Source organism: Electrophorus electricus, chromosome 9 (assembly GCF_013358815.1).
Source record: "Electrophorus electricus isolate fEleEle1 chromosome 9, fEleEle1.pri, whole genome shotgun sequence".
Lineage (NCBI taxonomy): Eukaryota > Metazoa > Chordata > Actinopteri > Gymnotiformes > Gymnotidae > Electrophorus > Electrophorus electricus.
Window position 1 is genome coordinate 21,023,194 of NC_049543.1, and position 17,858 is coordinate 21,041,051.

The window sequence follows — 17,858 nt, forward strand, 5'->3', positions numbered from 1 at the left end:
GTAAACAAACAAAAGGCATGGGTGCGCACAACAACAAATAGATGCACCTGTAGACAAACATAAAGGCACTTAGACATATTGCCCATTGGAAGGGCAGGCACTGGAGGCGTGCCCTTGGCTCTACCGGACACACAGAGGGGCACGTCCACTCCTCCTCCCATCTAGAACAAGGTCAATCATAATAATGATTCTCATGTCATGTCTTGACTTACACCAGGTAAGAAACACCACACAGTTGTTAAATATAGAGTGTTCAAGTTATTGAGTTTATTTCCCCCTCACTTACCATTTTGTAAGACTAACAACACAGAAATGCAAAACTGGCTAAAACACTGCTAACAAAACTCCTGCAGAAACCCTGAGTTCAGCTGCATGACAAACCTGACTTGGAAAATTAACCACCTTTTTGAATATCATCCTTGTTTTATTTTAATCCATCTCCAAAATACTGATGTCACTTAGCTTAGTCATAACCTAAGGTTTGCTGCCATTCTTAACACAATGTGTGCGGTATGTTGGATCAGGTATCAGCGCATCGAACAACAGATGGCGTTCCAGACATGTGGAGGTGGTGGAAGCCCTGAATGGAATAGCCAAATGTGAAGGTGATAACAGCTGAGTGATATATATAGCACTCTTATAACCCTCAGTGTATGTTATAACAAACAGAGATTCACAACCAGCTTTAGCTTTAAAGATAACCAGTACAGAAACACATAGTGACCATGGGGAAACAGCATATACAGTAGCTACTGAGAAAGTAACTTTTATTTCATATATAGTAACTCATGTACTGATGTTTAAATTCTAAATAATGCATATGCTTACTAACAAGTCATGGGTGTCATGTCTACTTCAAGTGCATAATTGCATGTGTGCGTCATCAGTGAGCTTCCTTCCTCTTTTTGCCAAGCTAATGTTCATATCTGGCCTCTGATGGATTCCCAACTGTTTTGCAAACCTGTTGTGGAGGAGAAGTGCTGCTTCTGCTGCTGTTACAAACTTTTGCAAACGTTTCTTGTCTGTGTTTACAGATGGTTCCAGGGATTTAAGAGCTTACAGTGTAAGTGTACCCCCCCCCCCCCCCCATTTGCATATTGTATGTTTCCTGAATTTAATCCATCTGTAAATTCAATATGAGTTTTGCTACATGGACTAAAGAAGGAGAAGTGATGGCTCAGTGGTCAACATACTTTACTACTAATTAGAGATTTGCTGATTCAAGCCCCACCACTACAAATCTGCCGCTATTGGACCCCTGAGCAAGACCCTTAATCCTCAGTTGCTCACGTTTTATTCAGTCATAATTGCAAGTCACTTTGGATAAAAGCATCAGCTAAATGCTGTAAATGTAGAAAGAACATTTATTTTGGACTCACTTTCCATTAAACACAATCAGTGACACAGAATTTAACAGGAATAGCCTACTTTATTAAGTACTAATATATTGCGTTAATTGCTAATATACTGAATTAACACAAATATTAGTATGTTAACCCTTTTTAAAAGGGCAGTTAAATACTAACACTGTGCCCCTCTACACAGTCTGACATTTACAATGTTGAGAACAAACTGAGAACTGTAACCATGTATTTACCATCACCCAAATATGGGTTAGTAAGAACATCTATAGCTACATAACAAACAAAAATGTAACAACACTTAGGCTACATGCATATTAACTACATTGCATCGATTGCCTATTTTCCTGAGGTTGAATGTAGGTGTTACAGACAAAAAGTGGGACCCAGTTCTACACATTGGCTTTGAAATATTCATTGCTTTAGAGGGAATTGGTGAAGTAGCTAAAGCCTCCCCATCCTGCGTAGGTATAGCATGGGCTGAACGAAGGTGCCCAGGAAGCACATGTTTGTGACTGCGATCAGCAGGTTTCTCTTGAGTACTGGGTCAGGGATCAGTTGTTTGATAGAAGAAACTACAAACAAAGGCATGTAATTCAGCAGCAGTTTGGCTTGAAGCAGGGAGATGATAACAAATGCTCTTTTCTTTATACTGCTGCCCTGTTCCCTCTCAATATCCTTGCCTCCCTGGCTGTCTCCTGGCCTGGGACGTTTCAGCACGCTGAGGACAGAGATGTTACAGAACAACTGCAAGCACACAACGGTAAGCAGGACTGCCACGAGTGGGAAAGAGCTGTTCAGGAAGAACTCTGCAATCCGACAGGCCAGGGATACCAGCCACAGCAGGAGCAAGCAAGCCTGCTTATATCTTTGAGGGTGGAGCTTCAGTAAGACAACGGGTCGCACCACTGCCAGGTAGTGATCGAAGCATATGCAGCACTGGAACAGTGGCTGAGTGTAGAGATTAAGCTTGCATATGAAGAAAAGAACATTGTTCCAAACATTGTTTGAAGGTAACGCTAAACAATGAAAACATGTGAAGAGGCTTATGAATACACTGGCCTGGTCTGTGCAGTAAAGATTCAGTGTAAATAATTTGTTCTCCAGGGAGGTGCAAGAGCCATATGTCAGCAGCCATACAGCCCATAACCCAGTGGGTAGTGTCAGCATCCAGTTTAATGTCCCCAGCACAAGCATCAGTATGACCCAGAAACTCCACGGGCATGTTGAACACAGGCTGCTGGTAGTGTTGAAGGATGTGATGTTCTCTGTCATTCTGGCCTGCAGTGGACACATTGCTGAGGGGTATATCATAAGTAAACAGTTTCATTAAATGATGTGAGCAGTTTATAACACTTTTAATGAGAATGAATGAACGTCAACTATTGTTCAATATGACATGTGATACATTTACAGGTCTGCTTGTTCGCTGAAATTTCCTTTCATGAAATTAAAAAAAAAGATAAAATAGCCTCACCTGCTACAGAATGCTTCTCTCTAATTAAGCAGAGTGTGTCCCTCCAGAGAAGTTTAGCCTTCCCTATGCTTCTTCTGTTACAGATGATGAGAAAGTGATATCAGCAGAGAAAATATAAAACATTGTCCTTTCAAGACTATGTTTAATCAGTGTATAAATATCCTAGATTCTTTAGTCACTATGGTGTATGTTAGCTCTTATACCCAGACTGTTCTTTTAAAGCTATTTTTTACTTTGTATTGTATGCAAGCATGTATTCTTGAGAACAACAAAAACTAAAATAGTCTTACTTAGCTCTGTCAAACATACTTTACCATGTGGAATAGAACAGAAAAACATCTATTGCACATATTAAATCTGTACTCTGTGTGGGTTTGTCCACTGGAGCTTCCTCCTCAGTACTGGAAAGACAAAAGGACCCGTATACCATGCATAGATAAAACCCGCAAAAAATGCCAAAATAACCTTCCTACAGAAAAGCAAAAATGCTGACAAAAGTAAATAAAACCATATAACACTAAAATAATACTACATAAATCAAAAATAATACTACATAACACCAATATAATACTATACAACAACAAAATAATACTACACAACACCAAATCCAAAGGTTATAAACTGAAGTGCCAAGTGCATAAAAGCAGAAAGACAAAAACAGCCACTGTTAGGGTCTTATGGACCCATCTACAGATTATTACAGTATCAGATGTTTCTCATTTTATAACCAATCAAGTCATCTTGAAAAGACTTTACTTGCCAGACACAAACCTAAAGAAAAATGACTCCTCTCCCGTTTAATACATCCTCTCTTCTGCATGTTCAGCTGTGCATTTGAGGCTGGTGCCTATTTCTGAGTTCATTCACCTCTCTACTGGCGACACCACCTGCGTTATCTTTTACAGTCATGGCAATCGCTCTATAGAATGTGGTCGTTTATGCAAATCTGGAGCATTATATAAGCCTTTTTGGTGAAGACAACAACAACAACAACTTTATTTGTATACCACATTTAAATACAGAAGGTGGTAACCCCTGCACAATTTGATCAATTATATTAGATGTGGATTTAAACAAATAAAATGGATTACTAAAAGCAAATGCTAACAAAGACCTAAAGATATGTCATATACAATAAACTAGAATAATCTAAAAGAAGATAAAGGTATAAAACTGTACAATAAAATAGAATAATCTAAAATAAGATAAAGACCTAATGCTGTACAATAAAATAGAATAATCTAAAGTAAACTAAAATTAATCAACTAGGAGAATAAAATAATTAAAATAAGGAACAACAGAAGACACAATGCAACTGACAATGAGACAGAAAGAACCGAGGCAGACCATCTGACGGAAAGCATGATCTTTAAAGGTACTCAAATGCCTGCGGAAATAAACTTTGTTCTTAGATTGGATTTACACCTGTTTGTTGTGGGGGATAGTTTGACGAAGAACAGGACACTGTTCCTAAGTTCTCGAGCACCACAGACAAAGCTCGCTGACCTTTGAACCTCAACATATGACATTGAAGAACTAGAATAATTTGATGAGTAGATTGCAGGGTAGCCAACTTGTAGCCAGTGCAAGGATGCCACTAAAAAGCTCTCCCTTTTCTTGGTGCCTGTAAGAAGACTCACAGCTGCATTTTGAAGCAACTTCATATGTGACAGGCTTGACTGAGGTGTTTCCAGGTAGAGGGAAGCTCAACTGAAGTGTTTCCAGCTAGAGAGAATTGCAGTAGTCTATGAGAGAAGACATGAGGTCATGAATAACCATTTATTTCCAGGTCCTTAAAACATAATGAGGTGGTGATGTGGACTATCTTTCTAGCTTAATTATAGATGCAGAAAGTGTGATATTTACAAATTAAAACAGAAGAGTTGCAACAATGCAGTTAAACTAATCTTTTGAAGAAAATACTCAACATTGCCAGTCTGTATTACTGCTGATTCAACACTGTAGGTGTTAACTGTGTTCTGAAGATTCTTCTGTGCACACATCCTGCTTGGATATTCTATTTATTTAAAATCCAATATCATTGCAGGACTTTTTATAAAGATTTGAATTAAAAAGCTGTAAAATAGGATAAGAAACACAGAACCACATTATTATACACTTTAAAAGCAATCTATTTTGCAAACTAAAAAATCCCAAAAGTCTATTTTGCTGTCTATATTCCATTTTCATTCAACAGTCCACACATATAGGGTATTCACGATTTTTTATCTTTCTATTTCACATCTTGAGGTGTCCTGTTTGCTTGAGTCTCTTAGTTGGTGCCCTGTGACAGCCTGACTAACAGATGATACACAGATACTTGGCAATATCCAAGCACAACTGTATACATTTCTCAACAAGAGTCAACAGCTAGAGTATACGGCATGTTATGTACCTCTGGCCCAGGAGAGGAAGTTGTTCTATTCTGTTCTCTTGAGCATTTGTAAGTGAGCTATGCCAAACATATGCTGTGTTTTCCAGCATATGCCTTACTTTGCCTTTAAATTAAATAAAATAAAAAAGCCAATTCCTTATCATTGACTTAAATTCCTTAAAGCAATGCAAGACAAACAATTTCAGTTTTACTGAGTGTACCATGGGGTACAGTCCCAGTGAAAATCATCCTAAATACCGATTCCCAAAACCTTTGTTGTCCATTTCTTTTGTTATTCTATGTTGTACTTAATCAAAATTATTGTACATTTCTGTTAACTTAACTGATAAAGTCACATACATGCATAAATCTGAATTTACTGAGGGGACTGCAGTCACAGACAGACACCAGCAACAATCCTTGGTGCATAACAAACTTTTTTTTAAATAAGTTTTCCACTTTTCTTATGACTCGGTTTCTTAGCTCAAGTTATAACATATACAGCAGGTGACTAGGGGGTCACCAAAGATACACACCAAATATAAAATCAAACCAACTCCATTAAAAGTCTGTTTGTACCAGTAGTATGTTTAAAGGCCTGTGAGCAGATTTAACTGGCCTGTGAACAATTCCTGTGTACTGAAGATGAAATCCATAGAGTTCTGAGGTAGTGTGTAAGCCTTTTAAGAACCAGGACACACCACACTGTCAAGGCGCTGTCTGCTTACCCGGTGTAATATTATCCCACAGGTCAATGGATGGTTTGAAATATGCTTTGAGGGAGTTTTTCAGGCTGAGTATGTTCTTAGATTCCCAGTGGTCTGCATTATAAAAAGAGCATTGCTGGCAGAACAAAATAGCCACCTGTCAATCAGTTACTATTAATCATTTTCTCTAGAAAAAGCAGCGTCCTAATACAATAGAAATGCACTTCACTACAGTGTTATGATTGAACTTAATTAACTGAATTAATTAACCATTCAAAGGACATTTTCAAAATATAGCTGATTAAATATAGTTGAGCACTGAAATATGAGATGTTACATCTAAAATAGTAGACTGTAAAAAAGCTCTGCTAGCAAAAAGTGGTGCATTTATGAGAAGGATTTTATGCACAACTGTGGTGCCCTGTCAGAGAGACAATCATTCACATTCATAACATTATAACAATCTTGCAAAGCACAGTGGCATAGTGACAAAGTAAATGGAAACTCTTTCAGTGATGGATTTTGACTACACCAACAATTAGTTATATAATACAAACAAGCTGTGAGTCATTGGGAAAGGGTTCACTTTGGTAAAAGATGGAATAACTATGCCTGTACCTAAATACACAAACATTGAACCATTTGTTTGACGCGGTTTGAAAACTCTCCCTCACACCTGCACACCAGCTGTGATATATGGAAAGAGTGACATCATAGAACCCTGGGAGAATACATCTTTGTTTGTTTGCTTGTTTGCCTGTTTTCTTGTTTTTAATGTTGGTGAAGCATTATTGTTAAAATGTGTGGTTAAATGTACCTTTCAGTGATGGTTTATCACCTCCTGCATATTTTGTACCTCCATTGTCTTGTATACAAAAGGGGGCTGGTTGTAGCAACCCAGCAGCACTATTGTGATCTACACATGTGCTGAATATGATACTAAAAACATTAGGAGGCAGTGCTTTTTCAGAAAGCATCACTGCAGCTACTGATACTGTCTGGATTAAAAATATCGGCAGATTGCAAAAAACGACTTTCAAAGCCTTCTGCTTGGCAGCTCTCTTCTCAGAGGAAGAGCCTGGTTTTGGCCTTGTCAGAACTCTCAGAATTGAGAAAAACAAATATGGAAAAATATATGCACAAAATAACGTGACTGCTGAAACAATGTAAGGTGCATTTAAAAATGACTTGATGAACAAAATGCCATCGTTTAGCGAATATAGGTATACCACGAGCGATCTGACTAACTGATCGGTCATAGAATTGTACTTCATGCCACAGGGTGAACCTCAGCCGGGTTGCGCTCCAAACACACGCAAAACGGAAAGTAGAAGTGACAAGTCATGCAGAAGCCCATGAGAAAGGCTAAAGCTTGTACCAGTCAAAGCTTCATCATGGTCACGTGACACATGTTGAACAGAGCCGTAGAGAGCAAGGAGAACTTCAGCCATCGCCAGACTCAGGGTGAAGACCACAGGCCTGTCCAGTCCCCCTGCTTGAATGACGTGGATGGCAGTATTATAGAGGTTTGGTAATACAATGGTGACTATAGTCAACATACATTCTATAAGAAATTACATACATAAGCATATCTTTTCTTATATTTGTAGCAGGTTTCAATCAAATCTCAAATATGTAATGACTTCATGAAATTATTACACATATAATTACACACAAATTATTACTCATGAAGCCTAATGAACTAGTCTTTAGGCTAGCAACTACATTTGAAAAGGGTTTTGTGATCAAAACAAATGTGTCCTCATAAAAGGTATTAGTAATATTTGAGATAAGCAGTTGAAAAAAAATGACTGGATCATTCACAATAAACACTGCACAAACAAAGCACTATATAAGAGACTGGGGAATGCAGAGCTCTGCAAACACCACAGTCTGCTGGAAGATTAAAAACACATGCATCTCATTAAAGATGTCATGATTTATGAAACAAATAGGAAAATTCCCTTTGTGCTGCACACCTTCCTAGAGAGAACGGGCACGTGCTACAGAGCTACTGTAGATTAAATTCAGCACTTATAATTTGGTATTGTTTGTTATTGCACTTATCATTTTCTGATATAGATCTTATTTTGCACTTCTAGATATCTGCACTGGTTCCTGTATTTCAGCAGTTCTATGGGATCTTGGACTCTAACCTACTGTACTGGTTAGGATACATTCTATAAGTAGATGAGCACTTTTGTAAGTCACTCTGGATGAGAGCATCTCCAAAAAATGTCAAAAAATGTAAATGTAAAATGTAAGTGCGGTATGTAAGGGAAAACATAAGTAAAAAACAGTGTCCTGCTAGAATAACACAGCACATTCAGTTGAGTGGGTGATTTTAGATAATTTAAATCATTTAAATAATTTAAATACATGGATTATTGTCATGAGTGAATGGTCTGAATACTTATGCAAATGGAAATTTCAGTTTTTTTTATTTTTGAGGAATGCGCAAAACATTCCAAAAACCAATTTATGTTGTCATTGTGGAGTATTTATATATATATAACATATAGTCTGATGAGATGGAAAAATTTTATGATGCATTAGAAAATATTTTAAAGATACAATTCCAATATGTGGAAAACCTGAAAGGGTTTTAAAATATTGTTTGCACTGCAGTATTAAATATTTTAACAGATGCTTTACAGAAAGAAATCAGCTTTTACAATTAAATCACTCACACAAATACACTTGTATATACACTGTCTATTGCACAGTGCCCACTTTCACATCATCTATAACAGAATGAACTATGTCTTTTTTATTGAGCATATTGTACAATGTATATTGTTTAGTGTCTCTCGTACATCTATTTTCGAGAGTCTACTGTGGAGTCTATTGTATTTTACACATCTTTTTTTATTCCTTGTATATTTTGTATATTGTGCTCTGTGTGTTAACTACACTGCAGTATGGACCTCGTATTTAAATGTTCCTCTCATATGCACACCATGTATTTATTTGACAATAAAAGCAATTTGATTTTATTTGAAACCTGATACTAAGTTCTTTTGATGTTTATCTGAAGACCAATATGGGTATGAGTTGGTTATATATTTACTTGATATAATAGTTTTTATTATATTTTGTTTTTGAAAAATGTTTACCTGCCCTGGGTCTGCAAAAGGAAATTAGCTTATTAGCTAACTCAGATGCAAAGCATCTTTTCTCTTTTGAAATCAATCTATTTTGCACATGGTCCCTTATAAAATAAAGAAAAACTTTAAAAAATAAATAAACTAAACTGAGAGGGTAAATCACACAATAAAAGCTTTGATATGTTCCTGTTTTGGTGATGAAGACAACAGTTTGAAAATCTGCTTAGACTGAGTCTGGATTTAATTCAGATGACCATGTGTTGTGAACCGCAGAATTAAATAAGATATAATAAGAGTAATTAGCATTTGTAAGTACATTTTAACTAAATGTATTGTGTAATAAGCTTTTAACATTTATATTTATAAAGCAGACATCTGGATTTTACAGAAATGCACTTTAACTAGAAGTATTTCATTACTATAGGTATGGTACTAAAGGTAGGTATGAGTGAAAAATAAATTAAATAAAAACATTTTTTTTTAAGTACCACAAGTTTCATTAAGTAGTATTCACATGTAAACAATAAAATATATATCAAACAAATATTTGCATACATGTATGTTTTTAAATTAATTCATTCATTTAATGAGACACCTCATTCCCATTCCTTTGCACACTGTAAGAGTGAGACTAAAAAAAATACTTTCCTTTTTCTCGTATTTTCCAAATATTTCCATATCTGCTGATACATATAAAGAAAATGCCACTGCATTGTAAGCATTATCCACTGGTTTGCTTTGGGTCTAAAAGAATAAGAACTGAAAACATAATACACACAGCAACAGTTTGTGACTTTTATTGTTACACACAAAGACAAATACACAATTGGATAAATGCTGAAAGATGGTGAAGAGTCTTAACTACAGCTCAGACTACTGAAACTGAATTGATGGAATTAAATGAAGTACATGAAGTGAAAAATATTGTAGTTTAACAATATACACATATATTTTCAGAAGGCACTAAAATACACAAAAGAGAAACTAAATAACCAAGTACCCAAAAAAAGGGAATGCAGCAAACATAACAATGTGATTTTAAAATACACACAACTAACCAAATAGGATTTAAACACATGCAAATATGCATCTGCAATATTATTTTCAGACCCTTTCATGTACAGCTTTCAAAGCATGAAAAACAAGGATGTGGAGTAAAGATCAAAATGTTGAACTGTTATAAATAAAACTGGGACCTGATGAATCCATACATGTGCATGGAAATGAATTAATAAGTTCATAAATACAGTAACTGTTGTGTTATGTACAGAAAAGCGTCACTGATACATTATGATGAATAATAATTCATTTTAGTTAGGATGTTTTGTTTGATTGGTTGGCTGGGTTTTTTGTGTTTGTTTGTTTGTTTGTTTGTTTGTTTTTAATTCATAATGATTTGATTAGAAGGGTTCTGTGCAGAGGAATTCACTTAAACTGTCACTATGGAATTTAGCTCAGCATGAATGCGAAATTCTCAAAGCCAAAGGCATATTGTTAAACACAGAAAGTTATTGGACCTGCATTTGATTTAATTCCTGTTTGAGTCCTGCAAGCATATTTCCATGTGGACTATTCAGAGGCTGTCCATCGAAGTTTCCCTGTCCGGTGAAGGAAAAGGAAAGGCTGTACAAAGCTACCCATCACACAGAAGGAGAAGCTCAGTGGCCTGTACACACACAGGAAAATACCAGAGGGAATTAAATTGGCTATGACTGCAGCAATCAAAACAGGAAGGTAATTAAACATCACCGAGACCTGAATGATTAACACAGATTGTGACGCTCGCTTTTTCATCAGACTGCCTTCATTAGTCTTCCTCCTTCCTGTCCCTGGAGCAGGCTGCCTGAGCACTTTGATAATTGACACCGTGCAGAATGTATCGATCACTAAAATGACTGTGAAAACGGCGCAGAGTTTGTAGAACTCTATCTTTAAGAAAATGTATATGGACATGAAAATAGTAAAGAGCCAAACAGTGATCACAAATGTTACCCTGTATCCCAGTCGTCGGTATTTAAAAAACACCGCGGGGTGAACCACAGCCATGTAGCGCTCCACACTCATTCCACACTGGAATAAAGACCGCCCGACGAAGTTGAAAATATAGAGAAACCAGCTGTAATTGTTGATAAATGCTATTTTTAACACGAGGTAGTTGAGGACCAGCATCTGTGACAACAAACAGTGAATGATCTCGATCATAGCCAGGTTGAGGGCAAAGATCTCCTGGGCTGCCAGCAGTCTCCAGTCCTGGAGAATTAGCACCAAAACCCAGAGGTTGGAGAACAAGCCCAGGACACTGTTGCTGACTTCACATGTGATATATACGAAGAAGGCAGGAGTCCTGCAGTCGAACCAGCGGAAGTCGCTGCTGTTGTCATGTGAACTAAAACTTGCAATATCCATGGTGGACCTTCAAGATGAAGAGTTCACTTCTGTTTTGAGGTAAACCAACATGCAGAACTCTGTAAATAACACGCAAGAAGGTTTCTGAACCTTGTGTGAGAGAACACACTGTATTCAAATAACTAAACTTTTTTAAATATCTGTTAAAGATGTGTGAAGCACCAGAGATAAGGATTGTGGTGGGTTTTTTTTAAGATACATATAGCAAGTGTTTGTTTTCTTGAGGCATACAGGTCATCTACCGGAATTCCACAATCACATCTCTTCTAAATTCTATATAATTTCAGTCTTTGTTTTTCCCCAAGGAAAAGGGGGGAATCTATTTGGAAATGATTTGCATTATGGCTCTATGCTATCTGCCTGGTTATGTGATTCTTTGGGAGGAAGTGAAAGATATTAATAAACCTCCTATGCACACTTAACATACAATAAGTGTTGTGTTCAAGTGGTCTATGGGTATATAAATATCCTGCTTGAAATTAAATTACAAATTGGATGCCTGAAACATATTAAGTGATTTTTCCTGCATTAAATGCAATCTCTCTTCTTTTATCTAAACAGTATGATTTCATGCACATCATTGAAGAATCCCAGCTCCAAAGACGTTTTTTTTATATCTTGTTAGTTAAGGTGATATTGGTGGTCATATTGTGCTCTGTTCATCAGTATCATCATTTTTAAAACTAGATTTGTTTTCTTCAGTAATTTTCAATCAAATTCAATGACCTTTCCACACTTCTTAGAAATCTTCAGATTTTTCTGATTTTTGGATTTCCACAATCCAATTAATTTTCGTTTAATGTATTATCCTGATTCACTTATAAATACATCAGGTTAAGAAAGGAAAATGTTATGTTACTGTAGCAGGCCAAGGAGGAAACAACCACGCTGTTAAACTACGTAGGATTTGAAGCTTTGCCTAAATCTTGGTAATACAAGTTAGGTCATCTGTGTAGTCAAATATATAACATATCAGAAAACTCTAAAAACCAACAAAGAAAACTTCCTGGCTATTTAGCAGAATCATAGGAACTTGATACAAGTTTCACTGTGAAACAGAAGCCTTACATGGCCAGACCTCTTATTTGTCTTAACTTGAGAGATGATACCATAAAAGCCTGTCAAACATCATCAACAAAAGCTTTTGACTGTAATATCTAACATAGCCTGTCAGAGTTACCTTGCCTTGCTACAGTCGCCGTCTGGAAGAGAGCTTCGCTGATGCGATGTAGTAGTGTGGGTCATCCAGTGATGCACATCTGACAGCGGATAAGAAGATTTTTAGAATCAACATTCTTCAATGCTGTCACAGCCTGGTCATTTGCATTTGGAAAGCCTTGTTGATATTGTCATCTAAACTGTGATCATCATGGAAAAGACTAGGCAAATGTTCAGCCACCACAGAAGCATGGTGTTTTGTACTTATCTCTGTTTACATTACTTCAATCAAATGTATACTCTCTACTGCCATCAACTAGACACTAGTCCAGTTAAACAGTTAATCACACTGTTATCAAATATACTAATGAGTTGGTAATAATTGCACAAAGGAAAAAAGTATAAATATGGTGACATATCCATGTAAATCCATGTAAAAAAGTGAATGCATGGATTAATGCAATACAACATGTATAAACAAACAAAAAACCTTTATTTATGGAGGTGCAAATGAGTCTTTGAGGACAAAGGAACAAATCAAACATAGAAGTCCCACAAGAAGAAACTTTTAAATGGAAGAAAATAATACAGGTTTATTCTACCACAGTCTCTTGGCTTAGCAGGCAAAAGGATGTTGTTAATATCCAGTGGTGGATAGTAATGACGCCTTGTTTCTATTTGCTTTGACATGAGACTCACAAACCAAGCAAGTTTGAAAAAGAAAACAACTCAAAAATAACACAATAATCTGTCACCTTCCTCAAAACAAAATAATCACAGACGATCCATCACCTTTCTCATGGGTCTGAACCTATAGTGTTAAACTGGCAGACCTAAATTAAGCAAATTAGTTAGGAGGGGTTTTTGTATTTTTATATTAAAATATGAACATTTATGAAAAAGATTTTTCCTCCCTTCATTTGATGCCAAGATTAAATATAATTTCATATATTATCAAAACACTTCATAAAGCTCAGGCTTCCCTGTTCAGCTGCAAACAAATGACTCCAGACAACCCTTTCTCTTAAAATGAGTAGACAACGGAAGGCGCTCCAAAAACTATTTTAAATACTGCTGAAATAGTAGAATAGTATTAAAATATTTTATAATTTTTATTATAGAGTATTGTGATATGACCTATTGGAATTTAAACCATGGCATCTGTTTTATTTGTGTTTTTATTTTAGTGAATAAAGTTTTGTATTTTGAATGGCTGTACCTTCTTATAACAGAAGGTTTATTTTTATTTTTGATGAAACATGGGCCTGCGGTTATGCAAATCTAGAAATTTGCAAATTTGCGAATTATGTAAATCCATTCTGCAGTTTATGCATATCAGGTAAACATTGAATACGTTTTCCTTTTGGTTACTTAGGAAAACTTTGGTTGTTCAGCGTAGTACAAATTGTTTGTAGCTGAAAAAAAAATGTTGGGTTTAATACCTGACTTCTGCTGCATATCGGCAGCCTGTAAAAGCCTTTCCTGCTACGCAGATAGCGACATTCCTTTGTACATTTAGACTAAACCAATTACTGAGCCAACTCTGATCCAAAAATAACAAGACCGCAGAATTCAGAACTCAGAACCAGGGCCCAGTGTGACAAACGTTTGGACACAGCAACAGATAAAATTTAATATTGTAATGTTCTCGATTAGTGGATAGATTTCTCAAGCAGCCGCAATTCCTCGGTACTGTTTGCAATGGTGAATGGGAACGTGTTTGGTTCGCCTCTGGTTAATTCAGCGTGTTAAAAACGTTACCCTTTGGAGTGAAGCTTCAGTGGGTGGTGTATACCCATGGCCAACTACACAGAACATATAACATATCGGTTTAGGCTTTAAGAAATGTTATACATTAGTTTTAGACATTTTTATTTCAATTTTCGTTTGTTTTTCGCTTGCACCCATGTACTGAAAATACAATCCCCGCCCCTGTTAGTAACGTAAATAATACAAACATGTAACATTCAACCCAGCACAGGTGTGTGCTATCGTAGGTGGGCGTCATTACAATAACAACTGTGAATCCCTTGCTGGAGGCGGGCCGTGCCACGTGACTCGTGGGGGGAGGAGCGTTCCGTGAGACAGAGTGACGGTTACAGGATGTTGACCTTACACCAGCTCACCAGTTCTTGCACCTCCTCCCTGTATGCTGACTCATTGTCTTTGTTGATGAGACCCACCACCACTGTCGTGTCATCAGCAAACTTGATGATGTGATTCGAACTCTGCATCGCTGCACAGTCATGAGTCAGCAGTGTGAACAGCAGAGGGCTGAGTACGCTGCCCTGGGGAGCACCAGTACTCAGTGTGGTGGTGTTGGAAGTGTTGCTCCCAATCAGGACTGACTGAGGTCTACCAGTCAAGAAATCCAGGATCCAGTTGCAGAGGGAGGTGTTTAAGCCCAGTAAGATGGATGCTGGATGCTGAGGAACAATGGTGTTGAATGCTGAACTGAAGTGTATGAACAGCATTCTTATGTAGGTGCCCTTTTTATCCAGATGTGTGAGTGCCAGATGAAGTGTGGTAGAGATGGCATCATGTGTAGAGTGGTTGGAGCGGTACGCGAACTGCAGGGTGCAGAGAAGGGGGAAGCTGGGTCTTGATGCGTCTCATGACGAGTCTCTCGAAGCACTTTATGATGATGGATGTGAGTGTGATGGGACAGCAGTCGCTGAGACATAACACCGTGGGCTTCTTAGGCACGGGGACAATGGTGGTGGTCTTGAAGCATGTTGGGACCACAGCGCAGCTCAGAGAGATATTGAAGATGTCTGTCAGGACATCTGCAAGCTGGTCAGCACATTCTCTGAGCATACGACCTGGGATGTTGTCTGGTCCAGCAGCTTTCCGTGGGTTAACTCCATGCAGAGTATGCCTCACATCAGCCGCCGTCAGGCACAGCACCTGGTCATTTTGCGGAGGGATGGACTTTTCTGCTGCAACGTTGTTCTGTGCTTCAAACCGTGCATAGAAGTCATTCAGTGCATCTGGGAGGATGGCATCACTGTCACAGGAAGGTGATGTTTTCCTGTAGTTAGTAATGGCCTGAATGCCCTCCCACATGCAACGTGTGTCACCAGTGTCTTTGAAGTGTCCATGGTTCCTCTGTGCGTGTCCACGCTTTGCTTCCCTGATCGCACGTGACAGTTTGGCTCGTTTTCCTGAGAGCCTCTCAAAGACTTCAGACAGCACAATTTGTCTGACTTTCTTTCATCTCTTTCACACATGGTAATGCACTTAAATGTATATTCATTTATTCATTTGTCAAGTTAGCCCAGATATTAGGCCTACAGATAAAATTTTTAACATTATTAGTGATAGATGTAGATTAGAGGTTAACCGTTTTTATAATGTTTTTAATAGCAACAGATATAGCCTACTACAGATAATAAAGGTATCATTCATGTTGGGCTCTCTTCCTATGGTACATTGAAAACTGCAGTTGTAAAGGTCCTAGTATGTTACAGAAGTCACTACAACCCACTAATATTTTGTCAATTGCTTAACTGACAGTGTATCTGCTTAATAAGATCGCTAATTCTATCTTTAATCATTATCTTTGCTTTTACTAGATTTTAATAATTTTATCCCTCTATATTTAATAGATATGCATTTCAGTAAAACTTGTATTTTTATTAACTTTACGTTTTCTATTTAAATCAGTTGTTTTTATACTTTCGTTTTATTTGTCAAGCACTTAGAATTGACTTGTGTATAAAATTTACTATAAACTTGACTTACCTTAAATGCCTTGTCTAACAAAGATCATTCAGATGGACCTTGCCAAATGAATTTTAAATAAGCAAAAATATAACAGGCGTACACATTCTAAAATAAAAAAGAAAACAATTATAAACAATATAAACATATATTTTAATTCAATTGATCTTAAAGTTTTAGTTTATGATACATTTTGATTTTCTATGCAGCGGGTCGCTTTCGTTATACTTCTTATGCATCGGTTATTGTTCGTACAGGCAAATTAAAACAAAACATGAAAGGCGCCTGATAATCTGTGTTTAACACTAATTTAAAAGTTAAAGGTGTCTGTTCCGTTTTGACACCAAACGCTCATAAAGCTAGCCAACAGTTGGTAGGGGTTTCATTTGATCTGTACTTCACAAGCTGTGCTGGAGTTGCACGTTCCTTTGTTCTCTTCGCGATGTGTATATTCAGAGTTATTTTTCTTTTAATCTGGTTAATAATAATTGAAAGATTTGGGCTCGCTTTTGCAGATCGTCTTATTAGGGAATTTAAAGAGTTTCAAAGCAGACGTACAGCGCACGAAACCAGGACGGAGGGCCGTAACAGCACCTATCAGCTAATGCCTGCGCCGGAAAACGGTGACCGCAAACACTCGTCTTAGGTTTTCTCTGACAGAAAAATATCTTTTGGTACTAACAGTAAGACATCTACCCTTCCAGTGAAGCCAACTTACCAGCCTGCGTCTAGAGATGCCAAACTACTGTGGAATCACTTCATGTTTCGAAGAAAGTCAGAATTCCAAACAATTATGTCAATCAGGAACAACGAGGTGCATCAAGAAAAATGCCGCACCCTCTCATTTACACAGGTAGGTTAAAACTATTTTTATTTAAACAAGATTTATAGGCTACAAGCAAATGCACCTTAAATTAACCCTTGTCCTGTGGATTGGATTCATTTGTTAAACAGTGTAGCTAACTATGATAGGTAGTAAAACAGCGACTGCAACTGTTGGCTTTAGTCTGTAATTGTACACTGCTCCAGAGTTTTTACCTTGCAGGCGGCTTTTTCTTTCTTTCGTTTTCGCACGCCTTTCGCACATATAACTAGGCTCCTGACCTACAGTTTTCCAGTTTACGTTCAGTCGATATGACTTGCATTCCCACAGAGAGTTTCCCATGAAAACTGTGAGACGCTGGTGCTGAAGAACAACGTGTGCTTCGGCAAATGCCACCACGCAGGAGCCGAGGCGGACCCAGCCTCGTGCCACATCTGCTCCCCGCGTAAATCCTCGCGCGAGACCGTGCAGCTAGAATGTGGGAACAATACACGCGTCACCAGCATTGTGACGGTGGTGGAAGACTGCGCGTGCCAGATTCGGAAAGGCTGGCAGTCACGTCACCATGGCGGACCGTTTCTTGTCGACCCAAGCATTGGACTACAGCAAGCTTGAATACCCTTTTAACTTATGTCTTAAAATTATGAGCCTACTTAAAACGGAAACAAACACAAATTCCCAAAACAGATTGTTCTGTCAACATCTAAAAAAAAGCGGATGAC

General features: G+C 37.6%; 1 protein-coding gene across 1 annotated transcript; it reads right to left on the reverse strand.

Moving 5' to 3' along the window:
* Positions 1-1,805: 1,805 nt before the first annotated feature.
* Positions 1,806-11,432, reverse strand: LOC118241965 (somatostatin receptor type 2-like). Its single transcript, XM_035529563.1, has 2 exons — positions 11,019-11,432; positions 1,806-2,312 (listed from the first exon to the last, which is right to left on the reverse strand). The coding sequence occupies exons 1-2, from the start codon at positions 11,430-11,432 to the stop codon at positions 1,806-1,808; spliced, it is 921 nt and encodes a 306-aa protein (XP_035385456.1).
* Between the last annotated feature and the right edge of the window lie 6,426 nt (positions 11,433-17,858).